The sequence below is a fragment of the Chenopodium quinoa genome, unplaced genomic scaffold (genome assembly GCF_001683475.1).
Source record: "Chenopodium quinoa cultivar QQ74 unplaced genomic scaffold, ASM168347v1, whole genome shotgun sequence".
Classification (NCBI taxonomy): domain Eukaryota; kingdom Viridiplantae; phylum Streptophyta; class Magnoliopsida; order Caryophyllales; family Amaranthaceae; genus Chenopodium; species Chenopodium quinoa.
The window spans coordinates 26,931-52,492 of NW_018742312.1; the positions used below are offsets into that span (position 1 = coordinate 26,931).

At 34.3% G+C, this 25,562-nt stretch overlaps 2 protein-coding genes across 4 annotated transcripts; one reads left to right on the forward strand and one right to left on the reverse strand.

Moving 5' to 3' along the window:
• Positions 1–5,773: 5,773 nt before the first annotated feature.
• On the reverse strand, positions 5,774–18,537 carry LOC110688838 (3-hydroxyisobutyryl-CoA hydrolase 1-like). 2 transcript variants are annotated; one of them, XM_021865605.1, is made up of 15 exons: positions 18,381–18,537; positions 18,188–18,246; positions 16,887–16,967; positions 15,524–15,592; positions 13,675–13,738; positions 13,193–13,272; positions 12,965–13,048; positions 12,263–12,347; positions 10,444–10,529; positions 8,836–8,957; positions 7,219–7,279; positions 6,970–7,074; positions 6,405–6,506; positions 6,284–6,325; positions 5,774–6,164 (listed from the first exon to the last, which is right to left on the reverse strand). In XM_021865605.1, the coding sequence occupies exons 2-15, from the start codon at positions 18,224–18,226 to the stop codon at positions 6,027–6,029; spliced, it is 1,158 nt and encodes a 385-aa protein (XP_021721297.1). In that variant the 5' UTR covers positions 18,227–18,246; positions 18,381–18,537; the 3' UTR covers positions 5,774–6,026. The 2 variants fall into 2 exon arrangements, with proteins under 2 accessions (XP_021721297.1, XP_021721289.1); XM_021865597.1 differs by having other exon boundaries at positions 13,193–13,275.
• A 761-nt stretch (positions 18,538–19,298) lies between these two features.
• On the forward strand, positions 19,299–25,007 carry LOC110688822. Of its 2 annotated transcripts, none has more exons than XM_021865580.1 (3): positions 19,299–19,571; positions 20,791–21,340; positions 23,773–25,007. In XM_021865580.1, exons 2-3 carry the CDS (start codon positions 20,904–20,906, stop codon positions 24,593–24,595), a joined length of 1,260 nt encoding a protein of 419 aa, XP_021721272.1. In that variant the 5' UTR covers positions 19,299–19,571; positions 20,791–20,903; the 3' UTR covers positions 24,596–25,007. The 2 variants fall into 2 exon arrangements, with proteins under 2 accessions (XP_021721272.1, XP_021721278.1); XM_021865586.1 differs by having other exon boundaries at positions 19,300–19,571; positions 20,852–21,340.
• Positions 25,008–25,562: the final 555 nt, after the last annotated feature.

Here is a 25,562-nt window from a genome sequence, read left to right on the forward strand (position 1 = left end):
GGATCGATAATAGCCTGATTACGCACCAATGGTTCGGGACTCGACATAACTTGGTCAACTATACCTGTTAACACACCAAAAACAGACCGAAACCCGTGAAGCACGTAATATGAAGGAAACGAGTGTAACAAGGCAATAAACAACCAAAACGGGCCTAAATACATCCAAAATCACCCATTTATATGCCTTAAAGCGCGCCCTAATCTGGGCTTGTCAATTTCATCAAAATAAAGCCTATTCGAGCCGAAATGGCTACTTACTTGCCTATTTTCTTCATTTCTCAACTTATAAACTCCTTGCATCTCAAAACAACTCATAATCACATATTTATAAGTGTTTATCATTTGAAATTACATAAAAATCGCCAAGTTCTAAGTTTTTGGGTCCAATTCATCAAAATAAAGCCAATTCGAGCCGAAATGGCTACTTACTTGCCTATTTTCTTCATTTCTCAACTTATAAACTCCTTGCATCTCAAAATAACTCATAATCACATATTTATAAGTGTCATTTGAAATTACATAAAAATCACCAAGTTCTAAGTTTTTGGGTCCAATTCATCAAAATAAAGCCATTTTGAGCCGAAATGGCTACTCACTTGCCTATTTTATTCATTTCTCAACTATTTCAGATTTCCAATGGAAGCAAAACTTCAAAGAGAAAGAGGGTGGAGAAGCTTAAAATAATTGATCAACCTAAGAAGAAGCTAAGTGAACAACGGTCCAAGAGTGAACAAGCGTCGAAGTTGCACTCTTCGAAAGGTTCACCCATGCCACCTACTCCACTTGTTGAAGACATTGTTCTTCAATCGCTCTCTATTGACATGACCTTTCTTCACAACCGTGCTTGTCATTTGGTCGATCCCATGGAAGTTGCACTTCCTAAGGCAATGTTCCACTATGATGAGGATGCAATTGCATGGATCAGCAAAGAAGATGTGAAGGAATTTCTACGTGGTGCAAAGATTAACATTTCCCTCATTCAAACATTCATGAGGTACTTCAATGCCCACATAATCTATACTTTTTTCAAGTTATTCAAATTGATGGTGATTATCCTACATCTGATAAATTATTCAATGTTCATGCACGCAGAGCACTACAGGAGCACTTAACTGACACTGATTCTCCTTGTAAAGTTGGGTGGTTATGCCCCGAGCAGTTATCCACTACTAAAATCATAGGCAACCCCCATGACGTGTTGTACTATGTTGAACAGAGTATAAGGAAATCAGCGCGTGCGGGAGACAAGTTCATATTCGCCCCATGTTATAGAGAGTAAGTCTAACCATGTCAAATTCAATCGATTTGGCCTCATTATATGTTGAGTCCTAAATATTAATTACCTTTTCTATTGTGAACTTATGTAGGGAGCATTGGAGCCTCATGGTGATTTGTAATTCCACTAACACAATTTATCACCTTGATTCAGCTCGATCATCGGAGAAGTGGCTTGTGAAGTCTATATTGCAAAAGTAAATATATATAGCAACCTAGTGATGATTATTGCTAATAATAACTAATTTAGTAATCATATGACTAATCAAATTTGAATGTATTTTTTTATACTACAGTGTTATGAAGAAGCTACATTGTCGTGCTCCAAAGGGTCCAACATGGAAGACACCGTTGGTAATTTACATGATATTGTGATTATCTTGAAAATTTATGGTAGTAAATATTTGCTCATTTCCTTTGCATGTTTCACTGATGTGATTTGTTTGTCATATGCTAGTGCGCACAACAAGAGAATGGACTTGATTGTGCTTTGTATGTGATGAGATTCATGCTTGACATTGTGACTCATTGTACGGACACTCAACAGCTTGGTGAGGTAAGTCCTAAAACTTCTTGAAATGCTATATTGATGTGATTTCACGCCTTAGACACCTAATATTACCCAAAAATGGCATGTTATGAGAAACAAAAAAGCTATTTCACAAGAAAGGTAGAAAATGGGCTGAATATAACTCATATGGGCCATGTTAGGGCCATTTTGTGTTAATATGCTCTTTTGATGTGATTTCTTTCCTTATACACCTATAACTAGATAATATTGACATGTTATGAGATAAATAAAGTTCATTTAATAAGAAATGTAGGAAATGGGCAAAGTAAGGTCATATAGGCCATATTCGGGCCATTTTGAGTAAAAAGCGTCATAAACCTTAATTAAATGCTCTCCTATACAATTTTAGGGCTTACACACTTACAACTACCCAACATTGACATGTTATGAGAAATAAATAGTTATAGTTCATTTGATAAGTAATGTAGAAAATGGGCTACATAGAAGTCATATAAGCCCTATTTGGGCCATGTTGAGTAAAATGCGTTGTTAAACTTCTTGAAATGCTATATTGATGTGATTTCTAGCCTTAGACACCTAATATTATCCAACAATGACATGTTATGAGAAACAAAAAGGCTATTTCACAAGAAAGGTAGAAAATGGGCTGAATAGAAGTCATATGGGCCATATTAGGGCCATTTTGTGTTAATATGCTCTTTTGATGTGATTTCTTTCCTTATACACCTATAACTAGATAATATTGATATGTTATGAGATAAATAAAGTTCATTTAATAAGAAATGTAAGAAATGGGCAAAGTAAGGTCATATAGGCCATATTCGGGTCATAAACCTTAACAAAATGCTCTCCTATACAATTTTAGGGCTTACACACATACAACTATCCAATATTGACATGTTATGAGAAAGAAATAGTTCAAATGATAAGTAATGTAGTAAATGGGCTATATAGAAGTCATATAGGTAATATTTGATAAAATACATATTGTTTGCCTAATTAATTATTTTTAAAATAATGTTTTTGTATTTCAAGTTTTGCAAGGTCCAAAATGATGGTCCGTTGACAATCAAGGAGCTTAATGAAGTTTGTGACATGTTGGCGTCTTTTATCACCTTCAACATGTAAATGGCATTGTAATTGTAAATTATTTATGTTAACTTTTGAACTATATAACTTATTATTCATTATATATGTACTTACTATTATTTGTATATGTAAGCAACTTTTTTTTTTTTTGTATTGCGTTTGGGAATATTTATATCTATATATATAATTGAATTCTTGTTTCTAATATTATTTTTGTATCTAGCTTATTGTAATAATTAATAATATTATTATTAGTTATTATAATAATAAAATTATTAATTATTATATTTAATATAATTGCTGGAATTACAGATTATTATTATTGCAGGTTTTTTTTTAAATATTATTGCACGATGGAAAAAAAAACGAAAAAAAAAAATTGGTTAATAGGCACCGGTTAGGCAGCAACCGGTGCTAAACTATCTACCACCCAAAAAAAATGGCGGGAGAGCAATTTTAGGCACCGGTTAACCGGTGCCTATTTCACCCTATGGCACCTGTTAACCGGTGCCTATTACACCCTATGGCACCGGTTTTGAACCGGTGCCAAAAACCATGTTTTTGGCACCCCTCACATAGGCAGTGGTTCAAACTGGTGCCTTAGACCGGGTTTGGACCGCTGCCAATTGCCTTTTTTCACCTAGTGAAGGCAGTCTGAACTAGCTTAATTTGACAAAAATACTACCTTTTGAAGTCTTTATTGCTTATGTTGTAAGGCTGTATTTAAGTGGTGTTGATTTATGTGCATGAAGTGATGACAATATGTTTACCAGACAAAAAAAAAAAAAACCACATGTAAATCCATCAGAAGCTGTGGTTTATGACATAATAGTAAATTGCATAAGTGGTTTCCTCAACAACAACTTGCATATGCAGTTGTTGGAGCAATTCCAACTTATGAATTTCAAATGTCAAATGAGTCCCTTCATCATTTGGATTTGTTACACATTAAGGGACTCACATATTTCCTCACTCACACATAAAGAGACTCAAGAAGGGACTCATACATATAGGCAGCATTGTTTTGTTCTATCTTAAAATAGTCATTGAGAACTAAACAAAAGGGACTCATACATTTAGGCAACTCTAGGCAACACTGGTGAGGTTCTCTCTAAGCATAGTCCTTGAGAACACACATAAAGGGAGTCATACAAAAAGGGACTGAACTGCATAAACATCTTACAGCATTCAAAGTAGGCTACTATTGTTTCATCACTCATCATATCACAATTCCCATTGCCAATTTGCATACATATCATCATATCATCATCAAAACCAAACATAGCCAGTACATGCCTATTTATAACAGAACATAGACTGAATACCAAACCATATGCCCAAGTGTATGATAAATATCCATATCTTATCATAAATAACCAAAGAGTATCATAAATAGCCAAAGATCATCATAACCAACCAATACCAGCCAATAATCTCACATAAAGCCTATAAGTAGACCAAATACAGCCAATAATCTCACAAAACAACCATATATTCTCCACAAAACAACCAATATACTCACAAAACAACCAATAATCTCACAAAACCAACAATATACTCTCAAATTAGCCAATTTTCTGACCAAAACAGCCAGTACATGCCTATTTATAGCAGAAAATAGACTTAATACCAAACCATATGCCCAAGTGTATGATAAATATCCATATCTTATCATAAATAACCAAAGAGTATCATAAATAGCCAAAGATCATCATAAACAACCAATACCAGCCAATAATCTCACATAAAGCCTATAAGTAGACCAAATACATCCAATAATCTCACAAAACAGTCATATATTCTCCACAAAACAACCAATATACTCACAAAATAACCAATAATCTCACAAAACCAACAATATACTCACAAATCAGCCAATTTTCTGACCAAAACAACCATATATTCTCAACAAAGCAACCAATAAACTCACAAATCAACCAATAATCTCAAAAAACAACTAATTGCAAGCAATTAAATTAAAAAAAGAAGGGTCAGAATAGCGTTACGCTGCTGCATTAGTTAGAGCCAACGTTAGAAGGGTTGTATTCCCCCCCCCCCCAATAGCATCATCGGTGTCCTCAAAGGAGCCAGATCTGCTCCTTTTTTTTCCAGAAACACCACCGTCGCCCTTTTCTCCAGTCACCTCTTCAACCCAGAAAGCTCAACCGACCCATGGGACTCACCATCTTCGTTCTTGACAAGCAACAGTTGCTTTTTCATTCAACCCAACCTTATTTTTGCCCAGATCTGCCAAATTCGCAACCTCACGTTCTTCATCGGAAGTAGGATCTGCAAGCTTCGCACCACCACCGAATTTCCTCATCCTCTCCATGAAAATTTCCGTCTTAACCAACTTCACTTCCCAGTACGACGCTGACATTTGTAGGTCGCAATAACATTGTCATCTGGAATCTTCTCGTTTGGGGGATTCATTTTTGGTAAAATGAAGAAAGAAAACAGTAGATCTGAAATTAGGGTTTCGAAGAACAGGAGAGAGAGAGAGGATTACCAGATTTAAAGAGGAGGAGAGAGAGAGAAAGTGACAAATTCTGGAGGGATGCGTACATTTAAAAGCTTCATCAGCCATATTAATGGCAGTGGTTGAAGATGTATTGATGAGGGTAGGTGAGGAGATGAGGTTCAGATCTAATGAAATGGAAAGAGGGGATGTAGATCTTTAATTTTGGTGGGAGTTATTAAATTAGATGTTTAGATTATACAGATGATTAAGTTGAGTATTAGAGTAAGTTAGGATTTAATCAGTTTTTAATAAGGGCAAAACAGTCATTTGGTCAACCAAAAAGTTACCAAAAAAGGAAAAAAATAAAATTGTTGCAAATAATACTAAGCACCTATTTTGGGTAAATGTTGCAAATAATCGTTAACGGAGGTAGTAGTTTAACTTATTATAAGTTTCGAAGCATTTGAGATAACGAATACACTTGATTGGATTTTTAAAAAAATGGTGTTACATTGTAAAAACCCTAAAATTTTCTTTCCATCATTTCACTAACTTGATATTAGTACATGTACATATGAAACATGTTCTATAGATATTGATTTGACATTTTTTTTTTGACGGAAATATATTGACTTGACATTGGTTGTTGACATTCCCTTCACAATCTCTAGAGTTTAGCCATGGCCAAGGGAGGCAAATTTGACTTTGTAGGAAGCTTGAGATCCATCCATCCCTCATCATTCACTTTCGAAAAATAATGGTTCACCATTTCATCACTGACTAGATCCAATCGAGAAGGACTCCACTATACCAAAAATCAACATCCAAAGAAATAAATTCCAATTTAGAGAAATTATGGCCTAGCGAAGACAGTATCAGGACATAATAACTCTATCCTGTTGGAAAACTTAAATATAAAATTACCTTAGGATTTCTGTCTCTGTCAATTAAGATTGCCCTACAACCCTGGAATAGAAGTAAGGACTTTAGAACCACACAAGGCACACAAATGACAAGAAAGACACATAATTTAGTCATTCAAAACCTCAAAGAAATCTCTGCTGACTTCTCCTCGCAGGACATGGCAAACCATCCTAAACTCACGGATAAGGCATTGACCAACACCTTGAAGTCTGCCTTCTCTGATCTGATATAAAATACTCAATGTATTAGTATAGAAGCATCTTTAAGATTAGTACAACTTCAGCAAGTTCAACATAGCCCCCCATTTTCTTAGATTTGGTCTACTTTCCCCATCCTGTTTAATGGCCTCTTGTCTTAATGTCTTATGGTCTTCAAGTTAAGAGCACAACCAAACTAGTTGAGCAATACTGGCAAAAACTAATCTACAAAAGTCCCAAAGACAAACAAAATACATAGATACATTGTTAGTCGTGAAACTTTGGGGAGCAAATCAGCATATCTATGTCTATTGAAACTTAAACTCAAATCCTGGATTCATTTTGTCAAGATCTCATAATATAATGGCTTAGATATGCATGGACAAAAATCATTCTTGAAGAACTTCACATAGAGGGCTCCCCATATTGTCAGATAAGCTCACAATATTCTTAAATCTAGCTGGTATAACCTGAAGAACATAATCATACCGACTTAAGAGAGATTTTTAAACTAGTTGGAGATGCTCTCTTTAGTGAATCTATTGCTGCCGAAATCCAATCACCATTTATCTCAGCATTTTCATTCTCCTTTTCCTGCCAAAGACAATTCTCTTTTTAAAACAATGTGGAAAACTACATACCATGTATGGGAAAATCACAATAGCCTGAAAAGTTTCAATATAAAAATCTCCAGAGTAGTACATTTACATATGATGAACCATCTTTAAAACAACTTACAAGAGCAGAAAAAATTTCTTCAACAGTTCTGTGGGAAAAGCACTTGTCAACGATATGCAACCTACAACACAAACAGATGAAAATAAGGTGGAAAATTCTAAAAACTGCCAAAGTCTAATAAAATATGCCACATATACTTTATGCCTTCAACAAATATATAAAGTGTACAGGTGATATTAAAGATTGTGAATCATGATTTCCACTAGTATTCATGGTAAAATCAGCATATAATATGTTTTTCCCCAACTCTAATCCTGAATTGTCCATAAAAATTATAAATTGAAGTATATAGATCAACGAATAAACCTGAATAAAAACATTAAGCAAGCCTAGTCTTAAAACTTCACATTTTTCTATTACACCATCTTTACTCATTTCCAGGTGTGCAAAAGGAGGGGGGGGGGGGGGAGGGTTACGTTGGTTATATCGCTACTTTTTGGATCATAACTCTTGGTATTTAAGGAAAGTTCTGGTATAGCATTTTAACTACTCGTCTTTGCAAGATTGCATCCCAAGTATTGGGTTGGCTCATTTCAGTTTATCCCTTTAAGATTTGATTAAATGTTAACGGCTCCATGATTTTAGTAACCAGAAGATTTGGGTTTTGTAGAGGAAGCAAAGAGTAAAGTATAAAAGAAAAATAAAAAATAAGAACAATGTAAGCTAAGAAAACGTAGAAACATACGCACTACATAACAGTAATGTAAAGCAATGCCATCTTATTTACCTTTTTAGACTTTCTCCTAATATTTTTGTGATATTTTCTCCCCCTTTTGTTCCCTAACCTCTTAAGCAAGGAAGCCCTTTAAGGTGGATTCCACCCTAGCTTATAGCAATAGTTGTAACAGAGGTTTGCTTTTGTAAGTACTTTGATGTTTTGGGCAACTTTTAAGGGTGGTTGTAACATCAATTGAACATGCCAGTAGAAATTCCAAGGTTAATGCATTGGATCTCAATAACAACTCACTTCTAGGGAGCATAATTTTGTGGCTCTACTTAGTCTACAACTAACTACACAACTACGAGATGACTTAGATACCATATATCAACACTAGCTTTGAATATAAATGCTTCAGAAGCTCTAACAACTTGAAATTGGCAGTCTCTGTTCAATACCAACCTGCTTGACAATATAGAGCTATACAAAATGTGGGTTACCATATTCCACTGAAATTCTCAAAGTGAAACAAAGAAGTGCAGAAATTAACAATAATCAATCAATCAATTAAAGCCTTAATCCCATAAGTGAGGTCGGCTACATGAACCAAAAGTGATTATTCCATATAGTCATCCACAAAAATCTTCCTCCTCCAAAAGTGATAAAGGAGGAGGGTTACGGTAGGCCAATGACAGCCAGTGTTAAACTTTGTCACATCCCATGACATGAGAAATTAGCAATAATATGATGATAAATTTTATACTCTTAACTTTTTAAAAATTTTAATGATATGAAAAGAAAGACAAAAATTAGATTTGCACTTGAATGTGAACATGTTCAAAGAAAAGCATAAAAGCACATCGAACACCTAATAGTTGAAGATGTCTGCATCTTTAGCAACTTGCTAGACATAGAACTACATACAACTAAAACAACTTACAAAATAGCACAATTCTTACTTTCGAAAAGCGCTATTCTCTTTCAAGACAGGTTGCTCAGCATATTTATCAAAAATTTTACAAATGTTCGATTGGTCATCTAAGTTCGCCTCACAAAGTTCTTCCTCCAGCAGAGACAATTTCTGTAAATGAAAAATAAGAAATGCTACACACAAATTAATTTATTAAAGAGATCCTTGAAAATGTGAGCACAAGTCTTGTCAGCAGTTGTCGTTATCTGGAGCTGTAGCATGGTATGCTTCCAACCCCAGATCACAGAAAGAAATTATGCATCATTCGTAAGGAAACTTCAAATACAGCTCTTTTACAGAGAAGCCAACATAAATGTCGATACATATAAAAATCTGCATACAATGCCGAAGATATAATCCTTTACTTCACCAGTTTATCTACTGTCAAGTTTCTCTGTTTAAAGGCAGATGACATGGACAAAAATTGTAACTCTGATGCACCTTTTTAATAAAATTATTAATTGTACTTTTGTATGTTTCCATAGATAAATTTTAATTTAGGAAAAAAGATATAGAAATAAGATATGATACTTTAGAGTCTAGCTCAACTGCTCAAGGGATTAATTATACTCATACATTGATATTCAGGAAATCCTTTTTTCTGCAGTGAATTGGGGAGAAAAGGTTGATGATCAGAGAGACAGACATTCTTCCAAGAGCTAAACTTGGAATCCTCTATTCTTCTAATGCTTTTCATGCAACATTGATATTAAGGTCTTCCTTCTAATTATACTAATTTCTTCCATGTTTCACTGTAAATTTCCTTCCTATTTCATTTCTTGATTTCTAATTCATTTATTTGTTTTTTGTTGTATCTTAAGAGTATTCATATCCTAAGTTATTTAAGTTAAATTTCCCATCCCTAAGTCCCCAACCTTGTTTGCAATTTAACTTCCTTCTAATTATACTAATTTCTTCATTTTTTCATTGTAAATTTCCTTCCTACTTGGGTATTTCATTTCTTAATTTCTAATTCATTTATTTGTTTTTCGTTGTGTCTTAAGAGTATTCATATCCTAAGTTATTAAAGTTAAATTTCCCATACCTAAGTCCCCAACCTTGTTTGCAATTTAACTCCCACCTCCGTGGGACCAAGCTTATAAAATGCTTTTTATAGATGTTTTCTATTATGTAAAACTCAATTTGCACTTTGCATTTACACGGTCTCTAATGAGTATTTTTCATCATCAACATCTTCAACTATGCAAAAGTTAAAATTTAAAAGAGGTAATTTTGGAATTTATACTCAAGTGAATCTAATAAGATCCCACATGATAATTTATTTCTTTTGTATAAATCAAAAAATGTGGTCAAAGTTTTTATTTTGACCTCATGAACAGTGAGTGAGTCTACTTTCAGAAATGCATGAAGTAGATGTTGAGCTCTAAATACAAACATAAGATTCTTTTTTGGAGTCTTAAGATTTATCAATAAAGATACTTATCAGCCTTATTCTTAAGACTGTAAATGTGATTACTTTGAGAATTATATTCCTGATTATGATATGGAGCAAACAATTATTTACTAAGCAAAGATATCTTGCTCTCCAAATGCGTAAACACAAGTTCTTTAAAAGTAGATAAGGTAAGAGTGTTACCGTGGAGTGAACAAAATGAGTTGCAAGACCACAAGCGAGCATCTCTCCACCATCCAACCTAGTTCCAGTGAGACCAACATATTCTCCTACAAGTAATATCATGAAGCAGATTACAAATGCTCAAATTTGCTAATGAGGGAAAACACACTTCTATGTTCTTTATAGAGAAATGATGGGACAAAAATAAAATCAGTCCACCCCCTTTCATCGTAATTAAATAAGTGTAAAGAACATAGGAGTTCTATAGCATTAATCACGTGTCACTAAGGATATCCAGAGAATTTCTTTGTTTTGTTGTCTTCTGACCCCCTTCCCCTTCCCCTTTCCTTCTCTTTCTTATATATGTGTAGGAGTTCAGACTACATCATATGTACAAATTACAACCATTTTCCCTTGGTGAGTTTGAAAGTCATTCTTTCTCTCTACTTTGATTCACGATAAATTCCAACCTAGTGTATTTCCATGTCTTATTATGGTGGTGGAGTTGACAATGTAGTAAAGTTGACAAGGTCAGTTAAAAGAGACAGCTGGTGAAGGTGGTGTGTCATCCTTTCCCTAAGGGAGGAAAGTAGAGAGAGGTTAATATGGAAGAAGAGAAGAAAAGGGGCACTGGGGGAGAGGGAAGGGCATGGCCAAGAGGATTAAAGAGGGCCATGTGGTATCCTAGGAATGGGCAAGAAGAGGGAGCTGGAGTAAATACAGGAACCACTGATGAATTCTGTTTCTGGTGTTTTTGTAAGCAGGGCTTGTATGAGAGGATGGGGCGAGTGAAGGGTGGAAGAGGGAGAGAGACGATTACGTAAAGGATGCAGGGGTGCTGGACATTAACATAAACACTAATTGGTGGTTATTCAGTATCACAATGTGAGCCAGGGGGTTGGGGGCACCCTCCATATAATTTTTCACAATGTCCATTTACTAAAAATATTGGAGGTGGGACTGGATAAAAGGAAGGTGAAATTCTCTTATCAGCTTCACACAAAAGGTTTTCTGCATTTCTACTAGTCTCCCTTAAAAGTTCAGTGGATACTAGCAAAACATAAGATAATTAAATCTTTCTCTTCCCTATCCGAAGAATCATGAGTTGTGGAGATATGTAGAGATATGTTGCTTTGAAATTTATGTATAGATAAAAATAAAAGGAAACACTGCACTGCATTGATGTATCTTATATATACTCAAATGTAATATAAATCAATAAATATCTAGAAAAGCGGCAATATCAACACTGGCTGATGGTATAATACCAAGGAAGAAATAATGTTTGTTTGCATATTTGAATATCCATCTTAGACTTCAACTGTTGTCAACTTGTCAAGTTGTCATACACTTGCAGGACGCGGAAAATTTCCCCCAAACTAAGATTGACGTGTCAGAAAATAGCATGAAGTCACCCCTACTTCTGGTTAGAGTTCTACCATGCAATGAAAGAAACATCCTTTCCTATTTATTATCCATGTTAGATAGAAAGAAAATGAGACCCCAAATTATTTCAACCAAAAAAAAAAGGAACTCCTCAACATCACTTTAGGAGTTTTAGGGGGTGGGATTATTTATTATCCATGTAATGGGGATCTCATCGTGTAAATCCAAAAATATAGATGATAGATGATGTAAAATGTTGTTCCAAATTCTACCTTTTATCTGTACAATCTACATCTTTTCCATTTTTCGCTAGTTCTCTTTTACGACTTATTAAAGCATTGTATAATTTTGGGAAATAAGAGTATTTTAGTCAGACAACAATGATACTTCTGTATATCCTTAGCTGGATCTCAAAAACTTAATTAACTTACAATATGAAATGGAGACAGCTTACCAAAGAATCCTGGTAACCTTGACAAGAAATAGGAGGCACCAACATCTGGAAAGAGTCCTAAAGCCGTTTCAGGCATTGCAAAAACCTGCAGAAAGCCTACTTAGACAACCATTCAACTTTTGAAAACTATAATTATAAGGCAATTAGCAAAAAAAAAATCTTTAGAACCTATAAGTTGCATCTCTATATTCGTAGCGGAAGGTCCCTAATGACGATTCATGTTAGCCGACCCCAAATCATTTTGAAACCAAGGCTTTATTTGTTTTATAAGTTGCATCTTTAATCTATAAAGGAAAGGGCAGTGGGGAGGGGAAAGGGAAAGGAGGAAATGGAAAAGAAAACTACAGATTCAAATAGTCTAATACATTAGTTCACAATTCTTTAAAAAAAAAAAAGGACAATAAAAACAAGATGCCTAACATGGGGTCAAAATGCATGATCACAAGAAGACAATAAAAACTTTCCGTTAAAATTTGTTTAAAATACATGTAGTCCCTTCAATGTCTGCCACTTAGGCATAAGTGATTATAGAAGTTTCTACAATATTGGCCAAATTCTCCCCAGCTGAGCACAAAATCAAACATGAAGCATCAATGCAAATGAATACATGATAGTTTAACAGTTTCCACGGCTACTAAATTGGAGATGCAAAGGGTAAAAAAAAATATACATAAACAAATTAAAAACCGAGTAAGATGGTACCGTATTCTCAGTTACAATGCGAAATCTACCATGAAGTGATGCACCAGCTCCACCTCCCATGACAATCCCATGAAGAATTGAAACCTTGAATAGTGTTTGCACACAAAGTCACGTCAATATATGACATAGTTTAACCAACTGAATTGAAGGGCAACTCAATGGGGGTAAGACTTTTTTTCAAAAATATTTAAGGTAAAGGAGAAATGAAGGGGTGGATAAAATTATGACCTGGGGTTTTTTGTAAGTTGCCATGACATAATTTAAGATGAATTCTTTCTGAAAGAAGCTTGCACCTAATCTCCAATCACCTGCTATCAGCATTGGCAAAAGCTACTCAACTCTCGGTAATTTAATATATACAGATTTTTAAAAAATATAATTACTCAAATTAGGGATTCAGAGTCTAGCAAGGAGATGTGTAATTGAATCACAGCTGAAGAAATAGATATTAAATGACAGAATGAGAGGAAAGTCAATAAGATCAATTTCAATATTTCTGCCATCAAAAGTAATACACACACAGAGCTTAGATAGGAGAGTTTTTAAGTAGCAAATTGTTGACTTCTGATAGGTAGATATAGCTACCAAAGATCAATAATATGTGGATATCTAGAAATTTCTCAGGCAACCACTCTTATTGGACTAAGGTGTTAGACAAACACTGCAATCCAAGACAGTTGATATCAAGTCTGCAAAGTAGATTAAACAACCTTTAGAAATGTCACGGACCACAGCGGAAACATCACCTCCAGCACAAAATGCCCTTCCCTTTCCCTGATAAGAAAGTTAAACAAGGCACATATATTTGATAAATTGATATAAAGTACAAAACATAGACTTTTAAAGGAAGAGGACCTTGTGATTAACTATCACACATGTCCCATAAAGTGCATGGCATATAAAGCCCAACATTGGAAATTTGACCAATTTGTTGGATAAAAAGGCACCAAAGGATATACATAAAATGAACCTTAGAAACACAATTGATAGCGGCTATTTTGTATTGATAAAACAATGATAAGAAGATGGAACAAGTCCGAACAAAAGCTTGAGGATAAACACTTAAATACTGATCCTCCTTCTATGACTCAATCAAAAATCAAAACTATGCATGGAATTTATTACAAAGTATAATCTATAACTGGAGACAAAAATTGAATCTGCTAGCTTAAGGTACAAAATATTACATGGGTCAGCTGCATGTTCAATAACATCGTCGAATTTTTTGCCAGCCAACTAAAGATGCACTAAAATGTAAATAATTGACTTTGGAACTTAATTTGGGTAGGTATTTTGAAAGCTTAAGGACTCAGAGAAGATTATTGTCCCTTCATTCGCCTTCACTAACAATATTCATGTTTAGATTAGAAATTCACAGAAAGTGTGTTAGAAGAAAACTGGGGATTTAGAAAATGGCACCAGTCATATGAAAAGGGCTTTTGAGGTACAAATTATCATCTCCATTAAATTTTATTTTTATTTTTTTTTTTTAAAAAAAAAAAAAAAAAAAAAAAAAAAAGAGGTACAAGTTACCATCTCCAACTTCTTAGACTTTAAACAATTTCACTCATTAAACCTGAACATGAATTCTTCACAGTATAAAAATGTCTCATTTTACATCTACTAATATGAAGGAAAATTTCTTACAACATCTTAGTAAGGTTCTGTTCTCCTCACCTTATTTTCTAGTTATTTCATAAAAATAATTCAAACGAGTGAACATCAGGTCTATAAAGCAATTTCCCAGAATCAACCAAAGGAGAGGGGCAATACAAGTAATTTCATTATGATTCAATAATTATTAGCTTGAAGAAGATGGTATTGAATTAAGCTATCAGCACCCCGCCTTGTTTCGGGAATCTATAACTTATTTACAAATCATAAAGAATCAAAGAAGAGAGAATTTAATTTTTACTGCCTCTAAGTGAGAAGAACACGTTCTTCCATCCATCTAACCTCAAAATCTTTGTAATTACCGGTTTGCCCCCTAAAGGCATACCTAAATAACACTTGACAATGCTGCTAAACTCTCCTGAACATTATGTTACAATGTAGAACCTAACAAATATTCAAATACAACTTGAGTTACAATTTTATGTACCACTAGTCCACTATTCCTTTGAATCTTTGATTGACATGCATTAAAAAAAATTAAAAAAAAAAATTAAAAAATAAAAAAAGCCTTCTCTACAAAATGTAGTAGATATAAAAAATTTGGCCGAATCACAACTCCAAGGAATTTTGTCTGGTAGATAATTAACTCATGAACAAATGGAGTGCTCCTCTTGTACCCAAATAATAGTTTTATTTCTCCCAAAAACCTTGTTCCTAGATAAAAAGTCTCATTTCACATTTGTCTATTTATTTTACTTTTAATCAGTCAAATTCCACAATCTTACTCTTCTATTCACCAATACCAACCAAACTGCAATATCTTAGTTTTTATATTCACCTTTAAACAAAACCACAGTATCTTTCTTTTTTTCCATGTTCCTATAAACTTGTGCAAAAAGCAAAGAGACTTTTACTTGGGCATGGAGGGAGTGGATGAGAAAATACCTTTAAAAGAACCAACTTGACATAAGGATCCTCCTCATACGCCAAAAAACGTTCCAACATCCGAGAAATCTGCATAGAACAAATGTAAATGTAAAATGTAAAAATGGAGATCAGCCCTATTCTAACAATTTCCTTTAAGTGCAAAGGATTGGATTACACAATTACTACAGACTTCACGTTGTTATTACTTTCTTCATTTTCCGAAACCAACAAAGATATTAAATTTGTTATGAGCTCCCTCAGTGCAACCAAAGCTTTAGGAGCTAGCGTTGAATTAGTTTACATAATAGGTAAGGTAAAAGCACAGACTATAAGTGTAGAGATATACTTCCTCCATTTTCTTTGAAATGCAACACACTTTTTTGGCACACACTTTGAAGAAGCGATTACATACTGTAAACAGACAAACTAATCAAAAAAATTATAGATATAGTACCTAACCCTTCTCTAATCTTGGTGTTAAAATTATTTTGATAAATTAGCTCGTTTACCTACGCTAATTAACTAATTAAGTCCTAAACAAAGCATGCCAAAAAAATGTGTTGCATATAGAAGAAAACGGAGAAAGTAAATGATTAAAAAGTGTAGAATATTTCCAGTTTTATTATTGTTTCACTAAAAAAAAAAAGGAAGAAGAAGATGGAAAGTTTTGCACTTAACACAAACAAAAGGAGTAACAATAGATCCCACAAACTCATTCTAGGCTAACAGCAATGAGCCTACAATAATGGTTTGAAACAAACTCAGCTCATAAGAATAATCCAAACACCAAACCCCTTTTAGAAATCTGGTTAAGTGATAAGATGGATATCACTTTATAGCTGATGAGGAAATAGTAAATTTGAGAGGGGCTTGAAGTACAATGGAAGAAACAAGTTCTTTCTTAACAAAGAAAAAACATCTTAACAAAATACGAACACAAAAATATAGTACATGTCAACCAATTGCAAGAATCATATCTAGAAATTAAAACACCAGTTACACTTCCCAAATAGCCCAAGATAGAAGCACCAAAAGTAGTTAGATGAAAACATGTATCCCATAAACCTGTATCCCAATACTCTACATTGGAATATAATGTCTTTTACGCATTCTCTCTAATACTCTACATTGGAATATAATGGCATTTACGCAATTATCTCTAATAAACTTTGTAGATTCTAAAGCATACATTTTAATTATTCTATACATCAATTTCAAATAAGTGCATCACAAAAAGGACATTCAGTCAATTCAACGGTAACCAAAAATGTGCAAGCTCATACAGCTATATAGATAAACTACATTAACCTTAGAGGAGGGGCAGGTGGGGGGGGGGGGGGAGCAGTGCTAGAGTTCACCACATGCCACAACAATTGCTTACCATATAGTCAGAGAGTGCATTCAATTGCTTGGGCCGGTTCATTATAATCGCTTTCACAGATTGCTTGTCCTGAACCAAAATCTGAAAAGAAAAAATCGAAGATAAATTTGCAGGAAAGATTTTTGGCAAAATGAAGAATAGTAGCAACTAAATAATTTCACTGTATAAGCTAGAATTCTATCAAGAAACTTGCAACAAAATATGTGTACAGAGTATAGACTATACACACCCACTAAAATAAACATGCAACTTCACGAAAAAAATAAAAAAAAAATGACTAACATCCGAAAAAAAAACAAAGAAGAAACCCATGCAAAAAACAGCCATATACATGGAATGGTCAGTCACAACATCACAAGTAATCCCTGGCTCCTTGCTGCATTGGTTATATTTTGAATAAAAGCTCAAAACCTTAAAAAAACAGCTGACCTGCTTTTCTCTTTTTACTATGCACAGAAAATACTATGGAGTATCTCATCATACAACGATTGACGACAATATCATACAACGAGCCATCAACCGTTACTAAACTCTTACAGAAAATACTATGGAGTATCTCATTGTCAATTGATACTTTCAAGTCAATTTTGTAATCACTCTTTTGCAAAACAGAAGGGGTCCTTATATGATGAGTATGAAGGCAAATATTTCCAAGTGAGAAGCAAATTTGATTTTTTATACTAATTTTAAAGGTTTGAACAATTTCTAGGGGCTATTAAATTAAGAGTCGACAACTCAAATAAAAATGACTCATAGACAAAACCCAAGAAAAACTCAAAATGGAGCTATTTAAACTAAGAGTCAATAACTCAAATAAAGTCGAACTCTTAGACAAAACCCAAGACATACTCAAAGCACAACTCAACCATATTATGCATCCAATTGATTCTAATGTAATACAACAAATCATGTCAATTATGCATTTGAAGATGTATAAAATCATGCATTTAAAAATATATTAAATCTAATTAATTGAATTTTTCCTTTCTTATCATAAAACAAATCATTTGCACCAAATTCAAATACAAGTATGATCACCAAATCACCAATACCCAATAACATTAGTAGAAATTAAGCATTTCTAGCATATACAAATTCTAGATTTCTCTAGTTATAAAGAATTTCCCTTCAAAAAAATACTTCGTATATCACCCGAATCGCCTCAAACAATCATGTCAATTAATTTACACAAATTCATTAATCAATTAAACAAGCAGCAACAATATAATATCATATAATCACAAATTTGTAAATATAAAATTAAACGACAAGTAACAACTACTGAAATAAAAAATCAATACCTGATCACACTCGGAACTTTGAGCATTTCCCGACGCCATTGTTAATTTTCCAACGCTTGCTAGAAATCGGAAAAATAAATAAATAAATAAATAAATAAATAAATAACTTGCTAATTACACACTCTCAATTCAGAAAGTGATTAAAAAAATAAAAAGATTTTGATCAAAAGAGAAATGAAGGTAATATTGTTACCGTTGAAGGTTGTTGAATTTTTGGTGTGCAATTTAGCAGGAAAATATGGGGGTTTTCTTGGTTTTCCTCTTTGAGAAGATGCTAATCATGCTATTGTTGGTAAATGGTATGTGAATTTGTGATGCTAGTTTTCTTTTGTTTTGAAGCTCGTGGTGCTAGTTTCTCAAACGCAAGTGCAACAAAAAAGGGCCCACATAAATAATACATAGGCTAGACGTGTCAAAAATTGACCCAACGACTCGATACGATCCGACCTAATTAAACCTGACTCAAGTACTCAAATTAACACCTCTTACCTCTTTATATCTAGAGGTCATTGTCAAACAAACTTTTGCCTCCACTGTTTTTTTATTTTTTTATGATTTTTTTTTTTTGAAATTTTTTTTTATGATCTTTAATGATCATAATTTTCTCACACACACAAAAAAAAAAAAAAAAAAAAAAAATCATGAGAGCATTCATGGTAACATGTATATGTAGTTTGGGTTGTCACATCATTAATCCCTAACCTATATGATTTAAACTGCAACCTCTACAATCGTAAGATATATCATTAATCGCAACTTCTGATTCAAGAACTAAATGTCTTACCACCAAGCTATGTGATTCTTTATGTAATCTTTTGAATACAAAATATTAATATGTAGCAAATTGACAATATTTGTGTCAAAAAAAATGACAATATGAATAACAAATTTAATTACAAGGAAATAAACAATACAATGTATATTAATAATCAATTAGTTTTATGTAATAACTCGGGACATCACCTGAGTCAAAAACTAGTAATTTGTTTAATTGGAATACAAAGTGTATTATATTGGTTAAACATACTAGTAGCCTAGTGGTTAGAACATTACCTTATTTTATTTACCTAAGGTCATGGATTCAATCATGGATTCAAATCATCATCCTAAGGCTTTATTTTGATTGGAATTACAATTTTGTAGAAATTGAGTAAGAAATTGTAACGATGGTAAATTGCTAAATTTTGTAGTCCTTGTTCGTCAATAATCTCAATAGGCAGAATATACGGAGTAGAGTGTGTAGAGTATTATTTTTTTTACACCTTGGGAGTTTTTCACTTTTACGCTTCACCCTTTTCTCCCTCTCCTCCATTGAAGCATACTCCCAATTCTCCATTGAAGCGCCTTCCGAAGCTTTCTCTCCTCCATTCAACCAGCTTCTTAGGTATGACGTTTTTTCTAAAAAAAAAAAAAACTAATTATCGAACATCAATTTCACAATCTAGGGTTTAATTTCTCACTATCTTTGATTTAATTGCCAGTTTAGTCGATTTAGGGTTCTTCATATTGGATATAATATTGAACTATTTGTAATTTTTTGAAGTTATGAAAGATTATAATGAGCGGTTTTGTTCCTTGAATTATGTTTTTGTGCAATTTTCGTTGATATTTTTGTAAACCAGAAGAAATTTATGTGAATTTTTTCGATCCTGATTTGCTAATTGAGTCAGAATTGGTTTCTTATGTGTTGCTTTTTCGAACTTAATCTAGCCCACACCTGAGCTAAAGCTTTTTGAGGCTATTGGAGCCCGAGCCGAGCCTAGGATTTAAGGCTCGTCGTGCTTTGAGCTTGAGCCAAGCTTACCTGAATCGAGTACCGAGTTTAAGATAAACCTGTAAATTGGGCCCCTTAGGTCCGGCCGATGCCCCGGATTATTTCGACATACACATTGTATTATAACTTACTTCAAGGGATTCAAGTAATTTTATAATTTTGGCTATTAGAACCTATTATTACAAATCACAACCACCAATTGGCTGTTAAAATTCTTCTTAATGTACATTCAAAAGATTAAATTTTTTTACATTTACTTGTGGATAGTTAAAGATCTTATGCTTAGAATTTTGTATTGGCAAGAATGAAAAGTAGAAATGTTCTAACTAAATAAAAATAGAGGAAGTAACATAGAAATAGACGTATACGGAACTCAAAATATAGTTTATGAATCAAAAGTTTCCATATTGGATTGAGAATAGAGGGGAATGAATATATATTAAGTTGCATCAAAGATTTACCAGGAAATAGGGATGGGAAGGTTGTGGGGTGGATGAATTTGGTTGGTTTCCTATTCAAAATTAACCCTTCCTCCTTTTTCTCTCCCCTCCTTTTTCATTTATTCCGTTCATGCCATCACTGCAATTATATTTCTGCAGTTGTTTGCTAATTAAGCACACTGTTAATCTATTACTGTCAATTGGATGGAAGAATTTCTTTATTGCTATCGCCTATTACTATTATTGAATTTTTGGTAGTGAAGTGGCATGTATTTGTAAAGTTAGCCTTTTTAGTCGATTCTAGATGCAGTGTTTCATTGAGTGTTTAAGCTATGCCCTTGCCGATCAATTAAACTTTATTTGGTTAGAAATGTAATTATGGTCTTCAGTCTTATTTGGTTGCTCTTCGGTTCTCTGCTGCTGAGATTGGTGCTGCTAAATTTATTCCAGAAATTCAGAGAATCTGCCACTGCTGCCAGGATTGGTGGGTATAAAAAAATAAATGTATGGAAGAGCAGGTCTTGACAGATTTAAGAAGGCGCAGGCCTTGGAGCCCTTTGCTGTCACTCCCAAAACATCTTCCTTGCCACCTCCTAAATCTGTAACACAATCTTATCCTCAGCATCCTACTCAACAAGGACAGGTGCAGTCACAGAAACCGGCTCTGGATGCAGCTGTGTCTGTACCCTCCACGACAACTCCCAATGTTACCCAGATTGGTGGGGGACAATCTACTTGGCAGCCTCCAGATTGGGCTATTGAACCTCGTCCTGGTGTATATTATCTTGAGGTTGTGAAAGACGGAGAAGTCCTTGACCGGATTAATCTTGACAAAAGGAGGCACATCTTTGGCAGGCAGTTACATACATGTGATTTTGTGCTTGATCATCAATCTGTTTCACGTCAACATGCGGCTGTTGTTCCACATAAAAATGGAAGGTTTGATTTATTTCACCTTTTCTTTTCTTATTTTTTTTCCTTAATTTCTTTCACCTTGTTTCTTGTGTACTTCTTTGGCCTGGGCTGTCTCTTCAAATAATTACATATTTTTGTCTACATTGATAATTACCATGTCTACAAGATTTCATACTATATCTGAGTAGCATTTATCAATTACTTAAGTGATACAAAGTGTCTATGACCTAAAAGGGACAAAATTCTCTGGGGCCAATTAGTAAATTTCCTACAAGGTACAATAATTCTGAATTTCCTACAACGTTAATAGTAGTAGTATTAGCAGCAGCAGCCACCTTTCCATTTCACAATACACGAAATAATGGGTACCCATTCCCCTCTTAAATTTTATTGTTCATAGCATGTACTTGATGCTTATTTAGTGGCTACACTTATATCTCTTAACCAAAAGTGCTCCTAGGATATACATCTATTGTGATTTCAGGTCTAGTAATGAGTGAAAACATGAATGAAACGTCAGACAGTCGAAATGTTCAAGTTTAATAGTCAAATTGTTTAGCACATTATGAACATAAAGAATGTCATTCCATAGCAACACTTACTATGGGACATTTCTCTTCATGAAATCAAACATAGGCCTTGGTTTTAAAAAGCGCGCCCGAGGTGCGCCTTGCTCCCAGGCTCTGGGAAATGGGCTTTAGCTAGGCGAGGCTGAGTCACCTACGGAAGGCGCGCGCCTCAAAGCGCCTTTGCGCCTCAAGGAAAATAACTAAGATTTAAGTTATAAATTGAAGAATGATGAACATTTTTTCAAATTCAGACAACTTTAGCTTTACATATATCATTATTTAATTTATTATGAATCTTTTTAATTGGTATTAAGTACAATCAAAGTAAAAAATAATTTGAAATAAATATATAAATACACGCGCCTTGCATACAAAAGGCGCGTGCCTTCGCCTTGCGCCTCACGCCTAGGCTGCAAGGACCATTTGCGCCTTTTAAAACTAAGACATAGGCCCTATATGGTATACAACTATTAGTTAAAATTTATTGTAAGCACTTATTTGATTGGTTGTTAGTTTGGTAAAGCAGAGGAAGTGATGATAAATTGGTTTATCACCACTCATGTGGCCATGTGGGTGTCTTTGCTTTTAGAGAGAGAGAGATGATAAGTTGTTGATATAAGGTTGGCATAAAAAGAATAAACTCAATAACATTAAGTGATTAAAACTTATAAAAACAAAAAAACCTGAAAGTGAGTAATACTTAGGGAACCCTGAACTGGATGTATTTTTTAGGCAATTGTTTGAAGAAAATCTTAAGAAGTTAAATACTTGATGGGTAGTGGGGTGAATGGAAATCAAGAACACATTTCTTTCTCAATTCTATTTGGGGCTGTGATTCAGTAGGACTTGTAAATTAAAAGGATAGATTTATTGAAGCCTGTAATTTTCCAACGTAAGGTTAAGTATATTCCCTTACACACTCGAAAATTAATGCATGTACTCAACTTCAATAATAATAATAATAAAGTTACTTTGTTCTCAAAACAACACTAAAGCTTATATTTATGCCTAGTGCTGTCTGGTTTCCTAATCAAACATGAAAAAGAAACTAAACAACCTTGTAAAATAAAAAGGACAATACCTAAAGAATTAATTAAGGAAAGAGGCTTAGAATATTTAAAGATCCTAATTGAAGGCCCAACACACCTTAGATTAAACCAGCAATAATGAAATCTCACTGGTAAACCCCCACTTTAACGGTTTGTTTGGATAGCAAAGTGGAAGGGAAATGGAAGGGAGGGAAGAAGAAGGAAGGGGAGGTAGAAGGTAAGGTTACATTTTCCCTCCAAATCTTTCTAACATTGGAAGGATTTGGTTTATTAAATAATAAAGAGGGAGGGAAAATGAATCCTTCCATTTCCTTTCCCTTCCATCTTACCAAATGGTTTCCAAACTGGGGAGGATGGATCCCTTCTTTTCTCTAGTCCTCCTTTCCCTCTAATTTTCTCTATCCAAACAAAGTGTTAAAAGTACTGTAAAATCAGGAGAGTTCATAACTATAGTTGTAAGGATATTCATTAAATAGGGTCTGATTGACTTAAGTAGTTTGTCATTTAAATTGCTACAGTTTAGAGTATATAATGTGCATTCAGTATATAGCAAAATAGCTTATCTGACGATAAGTTCTTTCTTAATACCTGAAACAATTTCAGTATCTCGGAGAGCTTTAAGTTTTCCATTGAGCACTTTATTAAACACCCATGGTCAGTAACATGTTAAAGACTTAAAGTCATGTTGGAGTTTGGATTTTGCTCTAAGATGTGATTAAATGTGCAAGACCTCCTCCTTGCAAAGTGGAGGAAAAATTATTAAGAGAATTATGTTGACAAAAGATACACCTGTTGAAATCATTTGCTAAACGTTGTGATCGACCTGGCTTTGTTGCAGCGTATATGTTATGGATTTGGGATCTGCACATGGTACATTTGTTGCGAGTGAGAGATTAACAAAAGATACACCTGTTGAACTTGAAGTGGGGCAGTCTCTGCGATTTGCTGCATCAACTAGAACTTATATCTTGAAAAAGAATGAAGCAGCTCTTTTCCCTCCACCTCCTTTACCCACAGAAATTGATCTGCCGCCACCCCCTGACCCTTCTGACGAGGAAGCTCTTGTTACTTATAACACACTACTAAATCGTTATGGTATAAGCAAATCAGACCTCGTTAAATCCACAAACTTGTTTGTTGTATCCAGTGGAAATGATGATAGCCAACCACCAACTAGAGCAGCTAAGAGAATGAAGAAATCTAGAGTTGCCTTCAGAGACCAAGTTGGGGGTGAGCTGGTTGAAGTTGTTGGGATTTCTGATGGTGCCGATGTAGAAACAGAACCTGGTCCTCTTGGTCTAAAAGAGGGAAGTCTTGTTGGTCAATATGAGTCACTAGTCCAAATCACGGTGATTCCAAAAGGGAAAGGCCAGACGTCTGTCAAGGAAGATAATGTCTCTCCAAAAGGCGTTACTGACAAATTACAGGAAGTCTTGAACAAGGTTAAAAAATCTAACTCATCAAAAAGTGGCATCTATGATGACCTATATGGAGATTCTTTTTCTGGAAAGGTGGGTTCGTCATGGGCAATCTCCTCTGGTAACCCTGTTGGTAGAGAACCATCTCCCTCAAACAATGGCGGGATGAAGGATTTTTTGTCCAACACTGCTTCAGGAAGCAATAATATTCTTGATGATGACGATGACTTATTTGGTGACTGATTGAGGCAAGTGATCAGGTGGAAAATTTCCTGACTGCCTCTCTGAAAAGGAAAAATGCTCTTTGATTGGTTAGCCACTGTCAATGAAATCAATTGACTGAGATGCATTTTTTTTTTTTGGCTCAAGACAGGGAGGCATCTTTAGAGAGGTGATTTTGTTGTATTTTAATATTTGTTTTCTGTTTTGGTGCAATTTCACCATCTGTGTGAGGCCTAGGATGTGATCTTCAGATTCTAGCTGTATAGATGCAATGCTTTGTACGGAATTGTCGGATTGTGCTTAAACTCACAGTCCCTTGAGTTTGTATGGTGCGTCATGTGTGTCATAAATCTGAGCCTCACGTCACAGCTTTTGCATTTTTGCATCTTGATTCTTACATCTTATAAAGTACAGCTTATTATTTGATCTTTCATTTTTTGAGTAATGTTGGTAAGGATCCCTCTGAAACAAATTATATCTCTGTTTCCTGCTTCTGGTGACTTACTTACCTGCACTTTTTGATGCCCTTAAGTGCTTGATTGCATATGTTTTGAATTTCATTTGTTTATGGTGTGAAATTCAAACCTCTTAAGGATCATATTACTTTGTTGGGCCTAAGAAATGAAGATCCCTTTTGAAGTGTTGCTATTACCTGCTCCTTGGCTGCTCGAACACATACGGAACATTGAGTGGATCATGTTATTGTGTTCAAGACTTGGCTTGAATTAGTGCTTGATTGTGTTCATTTAAAGTTTTAAATTTGTATCTAAAATAATTGGGTAGTCTAACTGTACTTTAGTCACTCGGCACAAAATAATTACTTTGTGTAAATGAAATTGTTTATATTGCTTAAGGAAAGCAATTTAGTATGGGATACTTTGGCACTTTACTTGGTTATCACTGCGACTGAGTTAGGCCTGATTTTTTTGAGCTTATGGCAGAGCAAAGCAGATTTTAGCACAGTAGAGCGGAGTAGAAGCCGCTTAAA